Genomic DNA, 18,078 nt, shown 5'->3' with positions numbered 1-18,078 from the left:
AACTGAAAAGATATGATTTTTATAACAACCAGCATCAATCAAATCACAGACAAGAGATTGCCCTACCACAGCAACAACCAGTTTCCCTCCGATACTAACTATACCACTATGACGTCTGAACACAGTGCACATGCTGGGGGTGAAATTGGTCCAAGCTAGTAATGCAGAATGGGCTCATAGCGAATCAGGTGTAAATCCAGTGTAAAACAGGCTGCCATTTTGCAATAAGCCCATTTCACGCTATTGGCGTAGACCAATTTCACTGCTGCTCAGTCTAATGTCACTTCCTGCCAGGAGTAAACATGCAACAGGTAGTTGTGGTTTTAATTTTAATATTTAATCATGCAACATAGTTTGTTTTGTTTGTTCCTGAGTTATGCTTTCAGTTTTTGTTAATGAAACTATTTCATTTCATTAACAATAATTTTAGTTTTAGTTAACCACATTGCTGAATTTGAACTGAATAGTTTAAATAATTCTAAAATGTGAACTGAACACCAACGATATGTGTTTATTTTAAAAATTATTCATTTTCCCATGTATTTGTGTGTCTTAAGACACAGAGTCATTAGTTATTAATGTTGCTAAGGCTTTCTAAGATGTTTTATCATCAGCAAAGAGTAATGATAAAGACCCATAATTCCAATCCCTTCCCCGTTCTTAACCCGCCCCAATTTGAATTGGCGGAAGATGGCAACCCTACTCTGAGTTATGGCTGATGCTGGCACTTTAGTTTATCAGCCACGCACATGTTCCGTACACTCTCATTTAGGCTATCCGCTAGGCTTCCCAACTTGAGGAAAACCTGCTACCCTGAAATAAATAAGCTGAGTAAAAAATACCTCTCGTATAAGAAGTGCTTGGCCTGCTCAACTGCAGTCCAGTCCCAGCTGCAGGAGACTGCAGGGAGGTGAGCAGCTGCGGGTGAAAGAACAAAACAAAGGGATGAGGGAAAATTGAGAAATAATTAAATAAAAATGCTTAAGTAAGTATGGACTTTTTTCCCCTGATTTCTGGAACTAATTAACCCCATACCCCCTTTTAAAGAGATGCAGGTGATAATGGTGTTACATTCTCTCAGCTCTGCCAAAAAATGAATAGGCGCCAGATCCTCACATCAATGAGCTTTTCTGACAACATTGTTCCTCAGATCAATGCTGTTCTTCAGTCTCTGCAACACCCTGAAAATGTGGTGCGCAACATCAGGTGGATAATTAAGGACCTCTTTCTGCTTGAAGCTGTTTTTTTGGCATCCATCCATTCTCCAGTATTCAACCCTATCATGTTTTAACTATGAATAAAGAATTGATGTTGGCGAAAGGCTGACCTGCTTATAATCTCTTGTCTGCTTCTAAAATTCTCCAGATGTTGGGGCTCTGGCCCATGTCCACTACACTCGGTGAAGCTTATGGAAACATTTGGTGCTCATGTGAGGCCACTTGCTGTGTGTGTGTGATTTCCTTGATTTCCCTGCACGCAAACTCTGCTTTCACTATAGGCAATACAAGTCTTGTTACATTGGGTTACTTTTGCTTAAATATTTTTGACATAACAGAATCCATTGTTGTTGTGTTTGAGCTTCAGTCATCAAGATTCAAGCTTGCAGTTACAATAATGTAATGCATGTACTTATGGCCACCATCAACCACTATAGATATCCAAAAGGAGCATTAATCAAAATATTGAGCAGTATTAGATTGGTAGGAATAACAGACAGGCACTGGTGCAGGTTGAATCAGTTCGGAACCTGATCTTGTAGTACAGGGGAGACAGCCACACGTACACTGCACAACTTCTAAAGCTGACTAAAATACGGTAGCCAGCTGTTCAGTTTTGAGTGGGCTGTTTGGAAGTTTTTAGAACAATAAACTGGACACCAAAAATCAGTTTTTAAAAGTACATTTTTCCATCTAATTTTGTTCTTTATAATATGGAAATATTGATTGTTAATTTATTGGAAATCCGAGTAACACTTTTCATGAGCAGCATGGAATCCAAGCCCCACTTGTCTTGTTTTGGATTTTGGCAAAAGTTGGCAACTCCAAAATAAAATGAGTTTCTTATGGTATTATTTTTCATTTTCAAATTTACTACACCTATTGATAGTTTTAGCACCAGACCTGTACGAGAGGATATGATAGAAGACCAGAACAGACCAGCTAGGAAATGTTGGCAACTGGGCAATTAAGAGCTTGGCTCTGGTTTTGCTGAACTCGTTAAGTTCCACAATTCCCTCAGGGAGCTGCATTAATAGCCTGCACAGAAATCTTGTAGTAACATATTTTATGCATTTTAACTGGCTAAGGATCAGACTTTGGATGTCAGTGTAAAAATCTATATATGTAACACACTAAATGTTAGTAAATATTCTTTGATTGAAGTTGTGTATTAATTAATTGCTTTTAAGAAAAGTAAATATATACCAGGATATCAATTGAGGAAGAACTAAATCCTTTTCTTTCATTGCTCCCTTTCTATTCACTCTTTTTCTTAACTGATCTTGTTCTACTGGTTAGACCTTCCAAATATATCTTACGATTACATTGTACAACTTACCAATTTGATATTATTTATTCAAGTAATGAAGCTGGTGGTATAGGATAGTGCAGTCATTGCATTACAAATCTGATTCCAGAGTGACAGACTATTGACAGCTGCAGAAATACTACTATGTGCCTTGAAGAAAGGGCATCTTAATACCATCAGCAAAACTGACAGAGCATTACAGATATCGACAAAGTTTAGTGATGGATTTTTTGCATAGCAACTAACATTTGCAGTCAAGTAACTGGTGGTACAGGCTAATAATTTAAAGTCTGGTCACTGAAGTTCATGTAGTCATTCTGTAATACTGTCAGACTTTGAGACATGCAAAAATCATTGGGGATAATATTGGTATTCTGCGTTGGTGTAAAACGGGTGATAGTGAATGGGCTATCTGTCCCAATTCTTGTTTCCATTGAAGTCAATGGAAACAAAAATCGGGAGAGATGTAAAACGAGTTGCAAACTCAGTATCACCCATTTTACACTATCGCACAGTCAAAATTACCCCTATTGATTTCAAGTTTAGAGTAAATTCTTCATTGAGGTATAGAATTGGGAAAAAAAGCACATCTGCAAATATCTGAATTAGTTGTATTGAAAATATTAATTGGCATTAAAATAGAGAAGGAACCATCTTAGAGGCAAAGCTGTTCAAAAAGACATTGTATTGTACTGACAGAGGGAAAAAGTACAAATTGAAAGGAGTTTCTTGCGGTATTATTGCTGCTGTTGCTGTTAAGTCAGACACTTTCTGAAGTACTACTTGCAGTCTTGGATACCTAATTGTAGGATGCATATCACTGCCTTTGGAAGAATACAGAGGTGAGTAACAACGATGACTCAAGGGGCTCAATTTTAAACTTAAACTGCAGGTGCGTTTGGGGGCGGGGGGACTGAAAAAATTGCAAAAAGGCAGAGCGGGTTCGGAAGCCGGCTCCAACCCACCGACTTCCGAGTTTCCCACAGACGCACCTGTGTGCGCGTGGACTTCCCGAATCTGGAAGTCCCGCCGGCAATTAAAGGCCGGCGGGATGTTAGTTGAAGAACCAAATCTACCTCATTGAGGTATTTAAGGTACTTTACTTGTGATATATTAGGTAGTTAGAACGATTTTCAACTTACCTGGGCGGCTTCCGATTCAAGCCTAGTGAAACCTGGCGTGAAGGGCTGGATCAGGCAAAAATAAACAAAATAAATTAAATTAAAAACCATTGCACAAAGTTAAAACACATAATTAACCTACCTTTCCACCCTGCTCCGATGTCCAATGTCTCCCTCTCCGATGTCCTTCTCAGCCCCCGATGTCTCCCTCTCAGATCTCCCCCTCTCCCCCCGATGTCTCCCTCTCTAATGTCCCTCTCAGCCCCCGATGTCTCCCTCTCCGATCTCTCCCTCTTCTCCCGATGTCCCTCTCAGCCCCCATGCCCCTCTCCGATCTCGCCCTCTTCCCCCCACCCGATGTCCCTCCGATCTTCCCCTCTCCCCACCCCAATCTTCCCCTCTTCTCCCCTGAATCTCCCCCCTACACCCCCCACCCGATCTTCAGTGCCCTTCACTCTCTGTTCCAGCGCCGGATGACGTCTCGCTCTCTATCTTTCTCTCCCTCACCACCCCCCCCTCGGCATTGCAGCTCCTGTCGGCAGCCAGCCTGTCAATCAGGCTGGCTGCCGGGCGTGAAACCCGGAAAGAACTTCAATCACCATTAATTACATCGCAATCGCATCGAAAAAGGTACGTTTTTTTAATTAGGCTTTGCCACGCACACCTTCAACGCCCCCCCCCACCCCGCTTCCAACTCACCACCATTTCAAAATTGAGCCCAAGAAGGTGTCAACAATTCAAGCTGTGAGGAAATATTAAGAAAGTTAATTGTTTTTTTCCAGAAAGGAAATATCTAATTAAAGGATTATAAAAGGTTTGACAAAGTTGATCCAGGCAAATGGCTCACTATGGCCAGGAATTTCCTGAGCTGCTCCCACTCCACTGCCATAACTTTGCCGAAAGTATGATGGGGACCCTGTTTACGCGTGTAAACGAGGTTTCTGCCGCACTGCCAATGAAGTTCTGGCATCAGAGCAGGAGCAGTTCTGGGAAAACTGCTGGCCTTTGTGTTCAAATGTCAGAATTAAAAATTAGAAAGATGAGGCTAAAAAAAGGAAGGTTGGACTTTTTTGCACAAAGCATTGATTTGTAGAATAAACTACCAAGGAAGAATATTGAAGCAGAAAGCACAAATGGGTTCAAGAAACAATTAGATGTGTTTCTGAAGAAAAAGGGTCTGCGGGATATAGTGAGAAGGCAGGTAAGTGGAGTTGATCTATCAAAAAGGGTTGGACTTGTTTGATCTAATGACCTTTTCCTGTCTCAAATTCTTAGGATAAATTCATAGGGAGAATTATTCTGGGGGCACTTTCATTTACTTATCAGTGGGTGGCTTCAGAGTGGCACCAGCCAAGGTCAAGGAGCAGAGTACTAAGCTGCCCTTTCACCTGTGAATGGTGATGGCGCAGATAGACTAAGAAAGAGAAAGAGGAGAAAAAAACTAGAAGTACACCTGATAATCTGAAAATTGGATAGTACCACATCTTTGTTAAAAGCAAAAGCTATATACGAAAGATGTGTAGCTGGTGAATTCAGTCACTCATCAAATAAGTGCCTGCAAAAGGACTGGAGTGGATAATACATTAGCCTATGTCAACATCAATAAATAGATTTGTGGCCCCAATCAGCTTGTCTGTTAGGTAAACCTCTCTGTCTTGACAAGTATAGACCAGACTCGGCAGAATGAATTAAATGGAAGCCACAGTGATATCAGCATCTCTTTATAAATATGCAAAATCAAAGGATTTGACACAGTGAAGCATAAAATTCTGATGAATAAATTGGAGAAAATCCCAGTGATCCATTGTGATTTGCCATGGTTATGGTCATTCCTGCATAATCGGAAACAAAAGAGTAAAGCTAGTTCCTTGGTAAATGAAATCTGGAAGTCTGCTGCAAAGTACTGTAAATAGGGCTACAGTTAGATTTAGTAACGGCAAATGTCTTAAAATCTGTATATTTCAGCAATCACTTGATTAACCTTGCTAATGATTTCACAGTAAGCCAAATCCCATGCAAAGCAGACTACAAGAAGAGCTGCACCACATGCACAAACAAGCAGTAAAAGGAAAGGCTGGAGATGATTGCTGACAAGAGCCATGAAATAGTAATAAAAACAAAGAAGTGTTTGCTAGATTTCATGCCAGAGGATACAAGGTTGGCCAAGTGAAAAATGAGGATTGTTTAGGCATGGGATTGACAAAGGGACTAACAAATAAAATGCACGTGCAGTACTTGCTGATCATTTTTCCTCTACACTTTATCATGCAACTTAAATGAAGCACTGGAGTTTAAAGAAAATAGAAAGATCATGAGCAGTATTACATTGCCTACACAGCACAGTGCTTTTTGTGTCCCACTGTGCGAGAAATTTTGTAAAATTTATTAGGCGGGAGTAGCCTAGCTTTAAAGACACTTTGCATAACCAATTGCTGTGGGTCTTCACTGAGGCACAGAGCTTGAATGTTAATTGCCTTTCATAATTCTTGGGAAATGAAGGAAATAGAAAGGGGACTTAGAAGGTTGCAATGACCAAACCATAGGCTGAATTGTTCAAGCAATCCTTTCTACTTAGAAGGGTCATTCTTTATAATAAAGCCTTGTGTTGAACTTATAATATCATATTATAAGGAATTGTTGAAGAATCCATTGTAATGTTTAGTATGGTACAAGTAACCTGACTGGATAAACACTAAACAGCCTTGGCCCCTTTCCTGGAGCACTATACAAAAACTCCCATCCTATCCTCACAAACATCACAGGACACCCCTATAGAGAAAGAGACAGGGTGAAACGAGAGGCAAGATGGGAGTATACCCTCCACATATGACAAGAATTGCAACCCCTAAACAGCAAAGGGTTGCTCCTGGTCAACCTTCCCCAGCTCCAACCCTCCCCTCCCTTCCTATGACTACTGCCAACAAAACAACCTGAAACATGTTACACTACTATACACAGTTCTGTTAAAGTGTGTTTAAGATTTTGCTAGAAATACCAGAGGAAATTTTCATGAACACATTTTCAATGTTGCTACACACAGCACCCAAAGGAATTATTTGCCCTATATTAGCAAAGCTGTTCAGCAACTCTATGAAAATCAATCTAAAAACCTAATAAAAATTAAAAGAAAGAAAAGGCTGTATTTAAAAGGTACCATCATTATTAACAAAGTGGAACGAAAATACAATGTAGCTGCTTTTATGGTGAAACGTATAGAGTGTCCCAGTTCACTTATAATAGTATAGTAAGATAAAGTATAGGACTCCTGTTACAGTGAATTTCTACTCACAATCTGAAAGTGAATTTGTTGTTTAGCCATTTAATGAACCTATACGTCAAGTCATAACTTGCTTTAATCTGTTAAAGATTAACACTGTTTTCCTTTATTATACCTTTTCGAAGAAGAGCAGGGGAGTTCTCTCTGGTGTCCTGGCCCATATTTATCCCTCAACCAACATCACAAAAACTGATTATCTGGTCATTATCTCATTGTTGTTTGTAGGACCTTGCTGTGCACAAATTGGCTGCCGCGTTTCCTACATTGCAACAGTGACTACACTTCAAAAGTACTTCATTGGCTGTAAAGCGCTTTGAGACATCCTGAGGTCATGAAGGCACTATATAAATGCAAGTTCTTCTTTCTTAAAAGTGTTCTTTCCAGTTCAGTTACAGGAACAGTTACTCTTGGGAATGAAAAGTCCTGGAGGGAATCAGTTTTGGGTCTAAGACTTGCACCCTCAAAATGCAGACATTCTAACAGCTTCCTCTGCCTGCAGAAATTTTTTTCCCCCCTCCAATGATCTTTCCCAAAAATTCTCATTTGTGTTCTGGCAAGGTTCAATAGATGTCGACCACTCCCTGACACTTTGTTCAAATAGCCATTCATAATGTGTGAGCACAGGCTAGCCCAATCCTGCCCTCACGCAGTAGCCATGGGGTTGCACTTTATGCAGGAGTGCTTGGATAGCAATTAGAAGCAGCAGCCACAACTGATTTTCTTTCACTTTCCTATATCCAGGGTGCTGAGGCCAGTTGTAGCACCCAATTGCTGCTCCAGCTAAGATCTGCTAACCCAGTACAGATTGAATACTTTCCTGATCTGAATGGTTAAGTTCTACACTGGGCAATGCATTTACTAATTGAGCCATTGGGAGAGTAGCCTGCAGAATCTTTAAATCAATTTAAGCTGAGCTGATTGTTTACTGTAACGGATCTGATGTGTTGTATTTTTCAAGCTATCAGTCAATAATGTTCAATCAGCCACTGCCTGATTTAGTGAAAATCCCCACACAATTACCATTGCTACAAAATTTCCCTGTGAAACGATTCTACTATATTAATATATCAATTTTAAGGGAACTGGGTGGTGCAGTGTGTTTGACACTGGCCTTTCACTTCTGGGATTAGGGTTCAAATCCAGCCTGTCAACTGGTGCAAGGGCCCTATGTGAAATGAATTTCATCTCAATCCGTAGGCAGGGGCCAAAGCACAAAACTGCCGCTGAACATCTTTATAGAATGAGAAATAGGCTAAAGTGAGAGGGAAGATGGGAATATACCTTCCATCTGTGCAAAGCATTACAAGAAGTCAATGGAAAAGAAAATCAGGTGGGGTGTAAAAGGGACTGCCATGAATCCATGATGTATGACTTTGGCATTGTGTTTGAAAAACAACTGATGGTTGTATAGAATCATCGAATCATACAGCACAGAAGGAGGTCATTCGGCCCATCGTGCTTATGCCGGCTCTCTGAAAGAGCTATCCAACTAGTCCCCTCCCCTGCTCTTTCCCCATAGCCCTGCAAATTTTACCTTTTTACGTATTTATCCAATTTCCTTTTGAAAATTACTATTGAATTTGCTTCCACTACCCTTTTAGGCAGTGCATTCCAGATCATAACAACTCACTGACTAAAAAAATTCTCCTCACCTTCCCTCTGGTACTTTTACCAATTATCGTAAATCTGTGTCCTCTGGTTACCGACCCTCTTGCCAGTGGAAATAGTTTCTCTCTATCTACTCTATCAAAACCCCTCAAGGTCATAGGTAACATAGATTTGAGTGCAGGGCCCTCAGTTTCATAATGATTGGCCCCTAGGTACCTTCACTCCTTTGTATCGTCTGTGATCACTAATCTGCATCAGAACACAAAGAGAACGACAACAGAAATAATTCTATAATTAAGGGCATGGAGTAAAGATGTTACTAGAATAACATTTCAATGACATTTGCACGAGACAATGACAGAGTTCACTGGAAAAAAGCACTTTTAAATTTTGCCTGTCTTCACTTCAGTGCAGGGAAAATTGAAAACAAATGTCAGTGATGCTATGTATGCTTTCACTGTTAGAAGAGACATTAAGTTACTGCTAGAGCTGCCTGGTGTCCATCAAGTTGAGTATTTAAAAGCAAGAATATTGTGGGGAAAAATGAAAATTGTTTCTTGATCGGGACATTAATGGCATTTGTTCTTGTGGTTACTGTTGAATATTGTGGCACAGGACCATAAGAAAGGCACCTATAGGCTCTGCTTTGAAGAAAGTGATGTCAGTCTGAGGAGCTTTCAGCAGCATTTGACTCAGCTGGGTGCCTACATGTTAACTCTCCCTTGAGGGAAACTCCCACTTTTGTGTGCAACATATAACACTGTTACGGTCAGCCTCTTGGTCTAAAGACAAAGGCTCACTGTACATTTGAATGCAGTTTTCCCACATTCGATTCAAAACATCCACCACGCATAACAATGGCTTGATCTTAATAGCAATGGAGGGAGCATGTGTATTTAGGGTTAGTTTCTATAAATAATGTTTTCATTTCTTTAGTGACTGACAAAGCAGGGAAATCCAGAGAAACTAATCTTTCATGGTATAGTATCCATGGACCACCCAAGCACAATCTGGAGCTAGGTCACTGTGATAGATTGTTCTATGTTTTAAATAAAGTGTTTTTTGTCCACCGGGTGCAGAAATCTTTGTATTGTCTGTGTTTTGCAACATGCTTTAAGAACTGATTTTTTTCCTAGTAAGGAAAGATTGATGTCTGAGCATTTTGTGCAAGCTAAATGTTTGCTGCATTATGCTTTAAATGTTCAGATGACATAGCACTATCAGTGTCCATTTTTTAAAAAAATGAGCTATTAATAACTTTTATAACTTTTCATTTTTCCATTCCCTGTATGCTTTTAGATGCACTTTCTCCATACAACTTGCTTTAGTCCACCTTTTAATTATTTGATTGTAGTACTTTATTAAAAAAATGATTAATTTTCTACATTCCTTTCAAATAGGGGCAAAATACTCAATGCATCTGCATTTTGTTCTTACTGTACTCTGTGGGATCTAGCACAGTGTAAATGGATTATAAATACAACAAAAATTGCATTGTTGGTCAAACGTTGGATTCCCAGTGCGAGAAGGCTGCTCATTTAAATCGTAGCTTTAAATGACACCAATTATTGTGCACTCAGTCGTCATTGGATAAGCATTTCCAGGTCTTTATGAATTGTTGGGCAAAACAATGCTTTTTATACTCTGGACTACATTATTTACTCATCAGATATAGCTTTAACTGGACTATTTTCTCTCCTTATGGGGACATGGCAGAAAATGTTGACAGTTTAAACTGTAGCAACTAATGTCCTTCAATCAGCGTGCTATAGAAAATTCTGCACTGAACAGTAATAGTTCCTCTAACAACCAGACTGATAACAAAGAAAAGAAATCCTAACTTAACCAGTTGAAACCATTCCTGAAGTTGCATCCATAACAGCCTAGTTTGAAAGATTCTCCATCCCTGTATGATGTCACTTTTCCCTTAATCATTATTTTGTCCCCCTCACTTTCCTTTGTCCTTCAGTTGTGTATCTTTAGTCAGCTAGTCATGAAGTCAGTTGGCTTCCATTCTAGTGGGGCAATGGGCAGCATCATGGAAATCAATGATCGGTACTAGGGCTGCCATTTTTATTCTGAAGACAGTTGATCCTCTTTATTCCTGTTGCTATTTATTCCTCACAAATAGAAGCCTACATTTTATTGTTTCTTCAGTTGTAACAGAGAATCAACCAAATGCAGAGTGGCATTAGCCGCAAGAATGAGTCAGCTGAGACCTGAAAGGAGAAGAAATTACCGTAATGTAGAGTAAATAGATAAAACCTGGACGAATTGAGGGGGGAGTAAAACAAATTTTTCTGCTCCTCTGATGTCCCAGTGGGTACACGAACACCATGTTTAGTGCTGAGCCATTCAAATCAAAAGGCCCAGATTCAAACCCTGGTCTATGCTAAGTTAGTTGATCTCAGCTAGGGCAGTAATCGAGGTCTTATTTATGGCCACAGGATCCCTATACAGGCAAAGGGAAAAACCTTGTGTGTGTTGATATTGGGTGAGTACAGAATTGCTCTCAGCTTTGATGCACTCCACTGTCAAATAGTCTGCTGACATTCACTCACTGGGAACACAAAACAACAACAACTTGCATTTATATAGTTCCTTTAACATTGGTAAACATTCCAAGGCACTTCATGGGAATGTAATAAGACAAAAATTGGCACTGAGCCAAAGAAGGAGACATTAGGACAGGTGACGAAAAGCTTGGTCAAAGAGGTAAATTTTAAGGAGGGTCTTAAAGGAAGACAGAGAGCTGGAGAGGTTTAGGGAGGGATTCCAGTGCTTAAGGCGTAAACGGCTGAAGGCACGGCCGCCAATGGTGACACGAAGAATGCGGGATGCACAATAGCATGGATACACAATGAGAATTGATCTTAGTTGAGGTACTCGAGGACTGTTAGTGCCTGTAGAATTGCTTCCCAGCACATTTAGGAAAACAATGGAGAAAAGTGGATAAAAAAGTCATTTTTCTTCACCTTTTTTATTTATAAACACCTTTCAGCCTTCAGATGGTTAAAAACCAAAATGTTTGAAAAAAAATAAATTATCGTTCAAGCTTCCCACATTAATAATTGACAGCAAATTAAATGTTAATCGTGTTTAAATAAGGCTTGGGAATTTAGAACGTATTATAAGACCGTTCTGCAGGACTCTAAATGATGTGTATCGTTGCTTGAATGGTTGAAGATGTTGTTGTGGAAAACATTGCTAAATAAAATGGAGTTTAGTTAATGATAAAATGTACTGCTGAGCTCTAAGTGACATCAGACTCGGTAATTCCAGCAGGGAACTGAATAGTTGCTGAGATTTTTTAATTACAGAATATGGTACCTTAATTCATGTATTCACACATTCATTAACATTGGTGGGATTCAATGGATTAGGCTCTATAAGGGAATTAACCCCCTGAGGTGTAGTGAGCTTAGTGAGCATGCTCTGCATGCAATGGTATGTCAGGTCATGCACTCAACTGTTCGAGTATATGCACCCTTAAGTCTTGGGAGAATACTTTTCAAACAGATTTTTTTTCTTTTTGCTTAATTAAAGGATGAATATATTGAAATATAAAATCCAAGCTAAAAGCAGCTGTTCCAGTGTTGCTTTCATTTTTGGTACTTTATTTTTTTTAATTGGTTTTACTCATGCAAAATAAAGAACAGTAGTAGCATGTTAAAATAAACAATGACTTTATTTATTTAGTGAAGTTATGAGATTTTTCTTGGTATTATTATAGAATGTTGGCAAAAGTATTAAGTTACTCTTTACCCCATGGTGCACACATACACACGTACCTGAACATTGATTGTTATGTGAGAGCACATATCTTATTTCTGTTTTATCAATTTTACTATAGTCAGTGCTACTTTGAACTCTCCTCTCGAAAAGCATCACATATGCAAAGTGCTTGCCACACTTACCCGATTGGCAGTAACCAACATCTGTCAAGTTAATCATGCTAATTTACTCAAGGGCTCCATTTTCCCAGGAAATTGCGGGTGCGTTGGGGGTGAGGGGGCTCCGAAAATCGGAGAAATCCCATTCAGGTTCGGAGCTCGGCTCCAACCCGCCCACTTCCGAGTTCTCCACGGACACACCTGTGTGCACGCGGGTGTCCCGAATGCGGAAGTCCCACTGGCAATTAAAGCCGGTGGGATGCTAGTTAAAGAGCCAAATGTACCTCGGTACTTAAGGCACTTTACTTATGACATATTAGGTAGTTACAACGATTTTTAACTTACCTGGGTGGCTTTACCATGGCTTCTGATTCACACCTGGTGAAACCGGGAGTGAAGGGCCGGATCAGGCAAAAAGAAACAAAATAAAGTACATAAAAAACCATAGCACAAAGTTAAAATACAAAATCAATCTACCTTTCCATCCTGCTCCGATGTCCGATGTCTCCCTCTCCGATCTCCCTGTCTTCACCTGTCCGATGTCTCCCTTTCCAATCACCCCCTCTTCACCCCACCCCGATGTACCCCTCTTCACCCCCCCCGATGTCCCCCTCGATCTTACCCTATCTTCCTCCCCCCCCCCGATCTTCCACTCCCCCGTCAATCAGGCTGGCTACCATCGCGCAAACCCGGAGTGCACGTTAATCACCATCAATTACAATGCGATCACATCGGAAACAGTAAGTTTTGTTTATTCGGGTTTGCAACGCACACCTTCACCACCCGCCCCCCCCCCCCACCGCTGCCAACCAGCCGCCATTTCAAAATTGAACATAGATGGGTACAGAAAGCTACTGACCATGAATCAATAGAGAGATGGGATATATTATCTTCATAAATCATAAATCCACACAAACCTACCAAATTGCTCAGTTTTTTTTAAGCTACTAATAAGGAACCAGCAGCTACCACAAATTGAATCAATCAAAAAACTCAAATTTTCTGTCTTTGGGCAGCCATGTTGTTTCCATTGCTAATCCATATATTTAAAAATAGCAGGATAGACATTCTGCTTTTCCACCTACCAGCCCAGATTTTTGACCATTCACTTTACTGGATGGAAAATTGGGGGCTGATGAGCACAGGAGTAGAATTTGTAATATAAAAGCTTAAATAATTTGCAAAACTTATTAGAGGAGACATTCTTTTGGTCAGTGTCTGGGGAACGCTCTGTTCCTGGGCACAAAGTAGAAGAAAAAGGGAGGGAGAGCATGATGCCAGGTCCCCACCACCTTTGCATTGCCCTGGGATTTTTGACAGTTCCCCAAGGGGTGTGCAGATGTAATTCAGTTCTCATTTTAAGGTCATCCATTCTGTCCTTATTGTTATTTAATACACATTTACTGCAGTTTAGGAAGCAGATCAGTAAAGTTGGTTGAAGCATAGGAGTTTCTCTGTAGTACAGGCTGAGAAGCTGGGAGAAGCAAAAATGTGGCCCTATAATGCCACCACTGGTGAAAGGGTTTAATTACTGGATGACAAGTTTACATAGGCAGTTTTCCATCATAAATGTGGACATAGGAATTTATAATGAACCGCTGGTTAGCCCTATCAGCATCTGGTACAAGTGCCACACAGTGCACGCTCCGCCTTCTGGTACCTTTAAAATTACCCTGTTTTGCATATTACAAGTGGCCTGCCACCTGAAACAGGTGGGCGCTCCAGCCGCCCATCGCGGGAGCCTACCCAACATGGCGATGGCTAGACCGCCAGCTTAAACGGGGCAGCAAGTGATCTGGTGGTATTTTTTGGCTGTTCATGTACGCTGGGTGGAGAACACCCAGTAATACAATAAAAAAAAAATTTCTTCCCAATTTGGCTTGTGGTTGAAAAGCATTTTGAGTTTATATATAATACTAGGGTAAAGATCAGGTAAGTCACAGGTGTGATAATGGGAGCAATTTAAGGTGATGAATTAAGAGTTTCAAACATGAAGTATATTGGCAAGACTCTAAATTGCATTACTTAAATGCAATTTTTTCTACTGTGTAATAATACCGATATGTTCGAGAAACCTTGTTATGTAAGCCTGAATTGTAATTTGACAAGAACTGTGATAAATAGAAGAATATTTTGAACTTCCTGAAAGATTTTTAATGAACCGTGCCAATACTAGCTAAAGTTTGCACTCACTTTGCATTTACTCTTTTTTTAACTAGATCCTCCAGTGGCACCAAATGTTCTATGCAGATCAAATGCCTACCCGGAGACTTTTTACTGCACGTGGCAGCTGTCAAGCCCAACTTACATCCCAACAGAATTTGACATCTCTGTAAGGTCTGTTCTGGCTTAGCTGCTCTGTTTACTTCTGTTATATCATTAGCAAAGTATTACTCTTTTTTAACTTTGTTAAATTTGAGGCTAAGTTGATTAACTCCTTCAAAAAGGAGCTGATATAAAGATCTGGTTACGAACTGGATTGAAGGTATAGGTACAGGATGAGATGATTAAATACTTCATGGTACACAATGCTGCGAAAGTGGTGGGGAAAATGTTGTCTGGAGCAGGATAGATGAATATTGTGGGGATCTGAGAATATTTATATGAACCTCTTGGGAGATTAAGGGGGCTGGGCAGGATCCATCAGAGGGAAATTGTATCCTGTCTTTGAAATGAGTGAGCTTAATGGGCTGAATGGCCTTTTCTCGTTCCATGCTTTCTTATGTTCTTATACAACCTTGCATCTTTTATGGATTGGGTCCATGAAAACAAAAAATTGGTACAAAACGTTTGAGTATGGATAGGCTGCTTTTTCCCATTTCAAAAGCTTAATGATATTTATAGTATGACTAGTATTTAATGTGTTTAAATTACAAAAAGAAGCTAGGAGCAGGATCTGTAATACTGACTCTTTTATGGATGATTCTTGAATGATAAGTCTGCACAAATGCTGGAAAAATGTTATTTTTTCTGCACTAGTAAGAATAAAGGAATAACTATAGGACATGCGAAGGGTTGGCTGGTAAAACGCAACTAACTTGAAACTACAGCTCACCTAATGGCTCAGATTTTAAACATACAGTCCATTGTGGGGCTGAGCCATGTAAACCAAGAAGGTCCCAGGTTTGGTCTCTGCTGAGCTAATCTCAACTGGAGTGGCAGTGCAGGCAGTATGATTGGCCTCAGTGCCCCTATGCTAGTGAGAAGAAAGTCAACCAAGGTTCCTGATCTGGATCACCATTCAGTGATTCCTACTAGAAAGTACATGTATGTGGATATTGGATGAGGAAAGCTTAGTGTAATGCCACCAAAAATCTGCAATCACTTACTGCATAGGCTTGTCCACAAAGAATGGTCAGTTGGGTGAGGTACAAAAAAAAGGCAACACTTTAACCTCGCATAACACTGAGGCTCCATCTTTAGTTGTTACAATACACCCAGAATTTTTCAAAACAGATAAAAGTGGGGTTATGCCAGCCATTGGCATTGGTGAACTTGTATTAGTAGCTCAGTGTACGGGCTGCACGGAATTTTGCAATAGGACTCCCTCCCCTTGCTTTGAATAGGCTACAGGCACAGAAAAAGCTTGGCGAGAACTTGGTCTGTCGTCCTGTTGACCGTGGAGTACAAAATCCTGCAAGGTGGAAGATCTTAATGAGCTGCAGCTTTCCATAAAAGAGGAAGTTATGATAGTGGCAGAAAATCGACTTTTTTTAACAATGGCACAGCAGAAACATGTGGACAACACTGCTCCCTTTGATACCCTCCCAACAACATGAAAGTCAGTGAGGGACTCTGTTTAGTACAATTTAAATATTAAAATGAAGCCATATATGCTGGTAGCTCCCATTGTCTGCAAGGCACCACACCGCCAACAGGGCCTCACAAAATTAGTACTTAAAAGTGCACTTTGGGCTAGAGATCTCTTAAACTCCAAGGAAGGTTTGTGCTATGGCTGATAAAAGTTACTGTCAATTTTTAAAAAAAATCTGTATATGCAAAAGTATGTGGCACCTAAAAGGTTAATATTTTTGCGGTTCCTCTGCCACAATGATAATCACCTTCCTGCCTCACTGGCACGCACAGGCTTTGCTTCATTAATATTTCTCAAATGTAACTCTGCTTAATGATGCTGTCAGCTCCTATGCTAATGGAAAGTAATGTAGCCCAGTATCCCCATATGTAGCACAGCCCCTGTCTGACAGGACATTCTGAGTGTGCTGTCTGCTAGATGATCATTAGCCTGTGGGTTCCTGAGTTTGAATTATACTGTACATATAAAATGTTAATTTCCATTTGAAGCCAATCTGGTGCCAAGAATCTAAATGCATTTCAATGCAAATTATTGTATCAAGGTCATTTTTTAGCAATACTGAGATCCATATTGCATTTAAAAGAGACTATAGAAAGCTAAATGTATCTGCAGCTCTTAGTTTTCTTGTGTTTCTAATATTTTTGAGAGCTGAAGGAGCCTAACAAGTTTTTTTTAAAAACCTATAATATTGATTCATGATATACACCAGATAAGAGGACAAAACTGCATGCTGGAAATTTAAAATAAAAATAGAATATTTTTACAATGGAATTGTTTACATTTTTTTTGGACAGCTGGATGCCTGACATCCATGGGAGCTCCTTACCATGTGCAAGAGCTTCCAAACAAAACTACTGATAAATGCACAAAAGTAACATTTCTATTTGCCTGGTATGAAGAGCACACTCTCTCCCCTTGGGGACGTACCGCATGTACCTAAACTTAAAGAACTTAGGTCTAATATGACGAGCCAACAATTAAGTACTCCCTAGTTGTGCAAAAGAGTGCTACTACGGCTTAACTAGCTCAAACTACACACCTAGCAGAGCACTGGTAAGCATCTCCAGCTGGGATCACCCTGCCCATTTGGGCATTGGCTTGCGAGATATCTGGAGCTGAGTAGAAAGAATCCCAGCTCCCATTGGCAGGTATATCCTTTCAGGTTCTATGAATAAGCCAGGCTCACTTGATAGTTATTAACAGTTTCCTTGAGTACTGCCTGCCTGGTTTAGGCATTCAATTATCAAATCTGCCCTGGAGGATCAACTCAATTCCAGTGTCCCACTGCCAGGCATGTCATCTTGGAAACAACTTGAAGATCACGTTTGCCTCCTTACCCCTTATAGTTTAGATAGTTAGTCTTTGGTCTTTAGACAACTGACAAGCACAGGTTTGAGCCCCCACTAGAAAAACAGAAGGTACACAAGAGGTATGACGAGTGGTGCAACTCATCATCCTCTTGAGCACAGCATGGACACATACCATAACCCATCAAACAGTGGTTCAACAGTTTTAGCAGCAACAATTCTTGATATGTAAGCATATGTTCACATTTCTGTGTAACACCTTGTAATGCTGAAACTTGGGTATCCTTACCAGCCATGTGATGGACAACTGGCATTATCATGATAGAAGAACCTACACAGGACATCTTGCAATGTGCCAACTGCCTTGATGTTCTAGATGTCCAAGTCCAGTACTACATACCAGGTTTTCTTGCCACCAATTATTTAATCCGGTTCCTTTATTACGAGGCTTTGGCATAGAGATGTGCTGATATTAGTTTGGTTTACCCTCCAAGATGCTGAGCAACAAATTGGTGCACACTGGAACCCTCTT

At 40.2% G+C, this 18,078-nt stretch overlaps 1 protein-coding gene across 2 annotated transcripts in view; it reads left to right on the top strand.

The window, feature by feature from the left end:
* Window positions 1–18,078, top strand: part of LOC137325809 (ciliary neurotrophic factor receptor subunit alpha-like) — a 258,914-nt gene that overhangs the window by 159,402 nt on the left and 81,434 nt on the right. For both annotated transcript variants that reach the window (XM_067990936.1, XM_067990947.1), the window contains exon 4: window positions 14,645–14,762. In XM_067990936.1, coding sequence (XP_067847037.1) covers window positions 14,645–14,762 — 118 coding nt within the window. The remainder of the gene's footprint in view (window positions 1–14,644; window positions 14,763–18,078) is intronic.

The sequence above is a fragment of the Heptranchias perlo genome, chromosome 1 (assembly GCF_035084215.1).
Source record: "Heptranchias perlo isolate sHepPer1 chromosome 1, sHepPer1.hap1, whole genome shotgun sequence".
In the NCBI taxonomy this organism is placed as follows: domain Eukaryota; kingdom Metazoa; phylum Chordata; class Chondrichthyes; order Hexanchiformes; family Hexanchidae; genus Heptranchias; species Heptranchias perlo.
The sequence above is the reverse complement of the archived record's forward strand: the minus strand, read 5'-3'. Positions and strand labels throughout refer to the sequence as shown.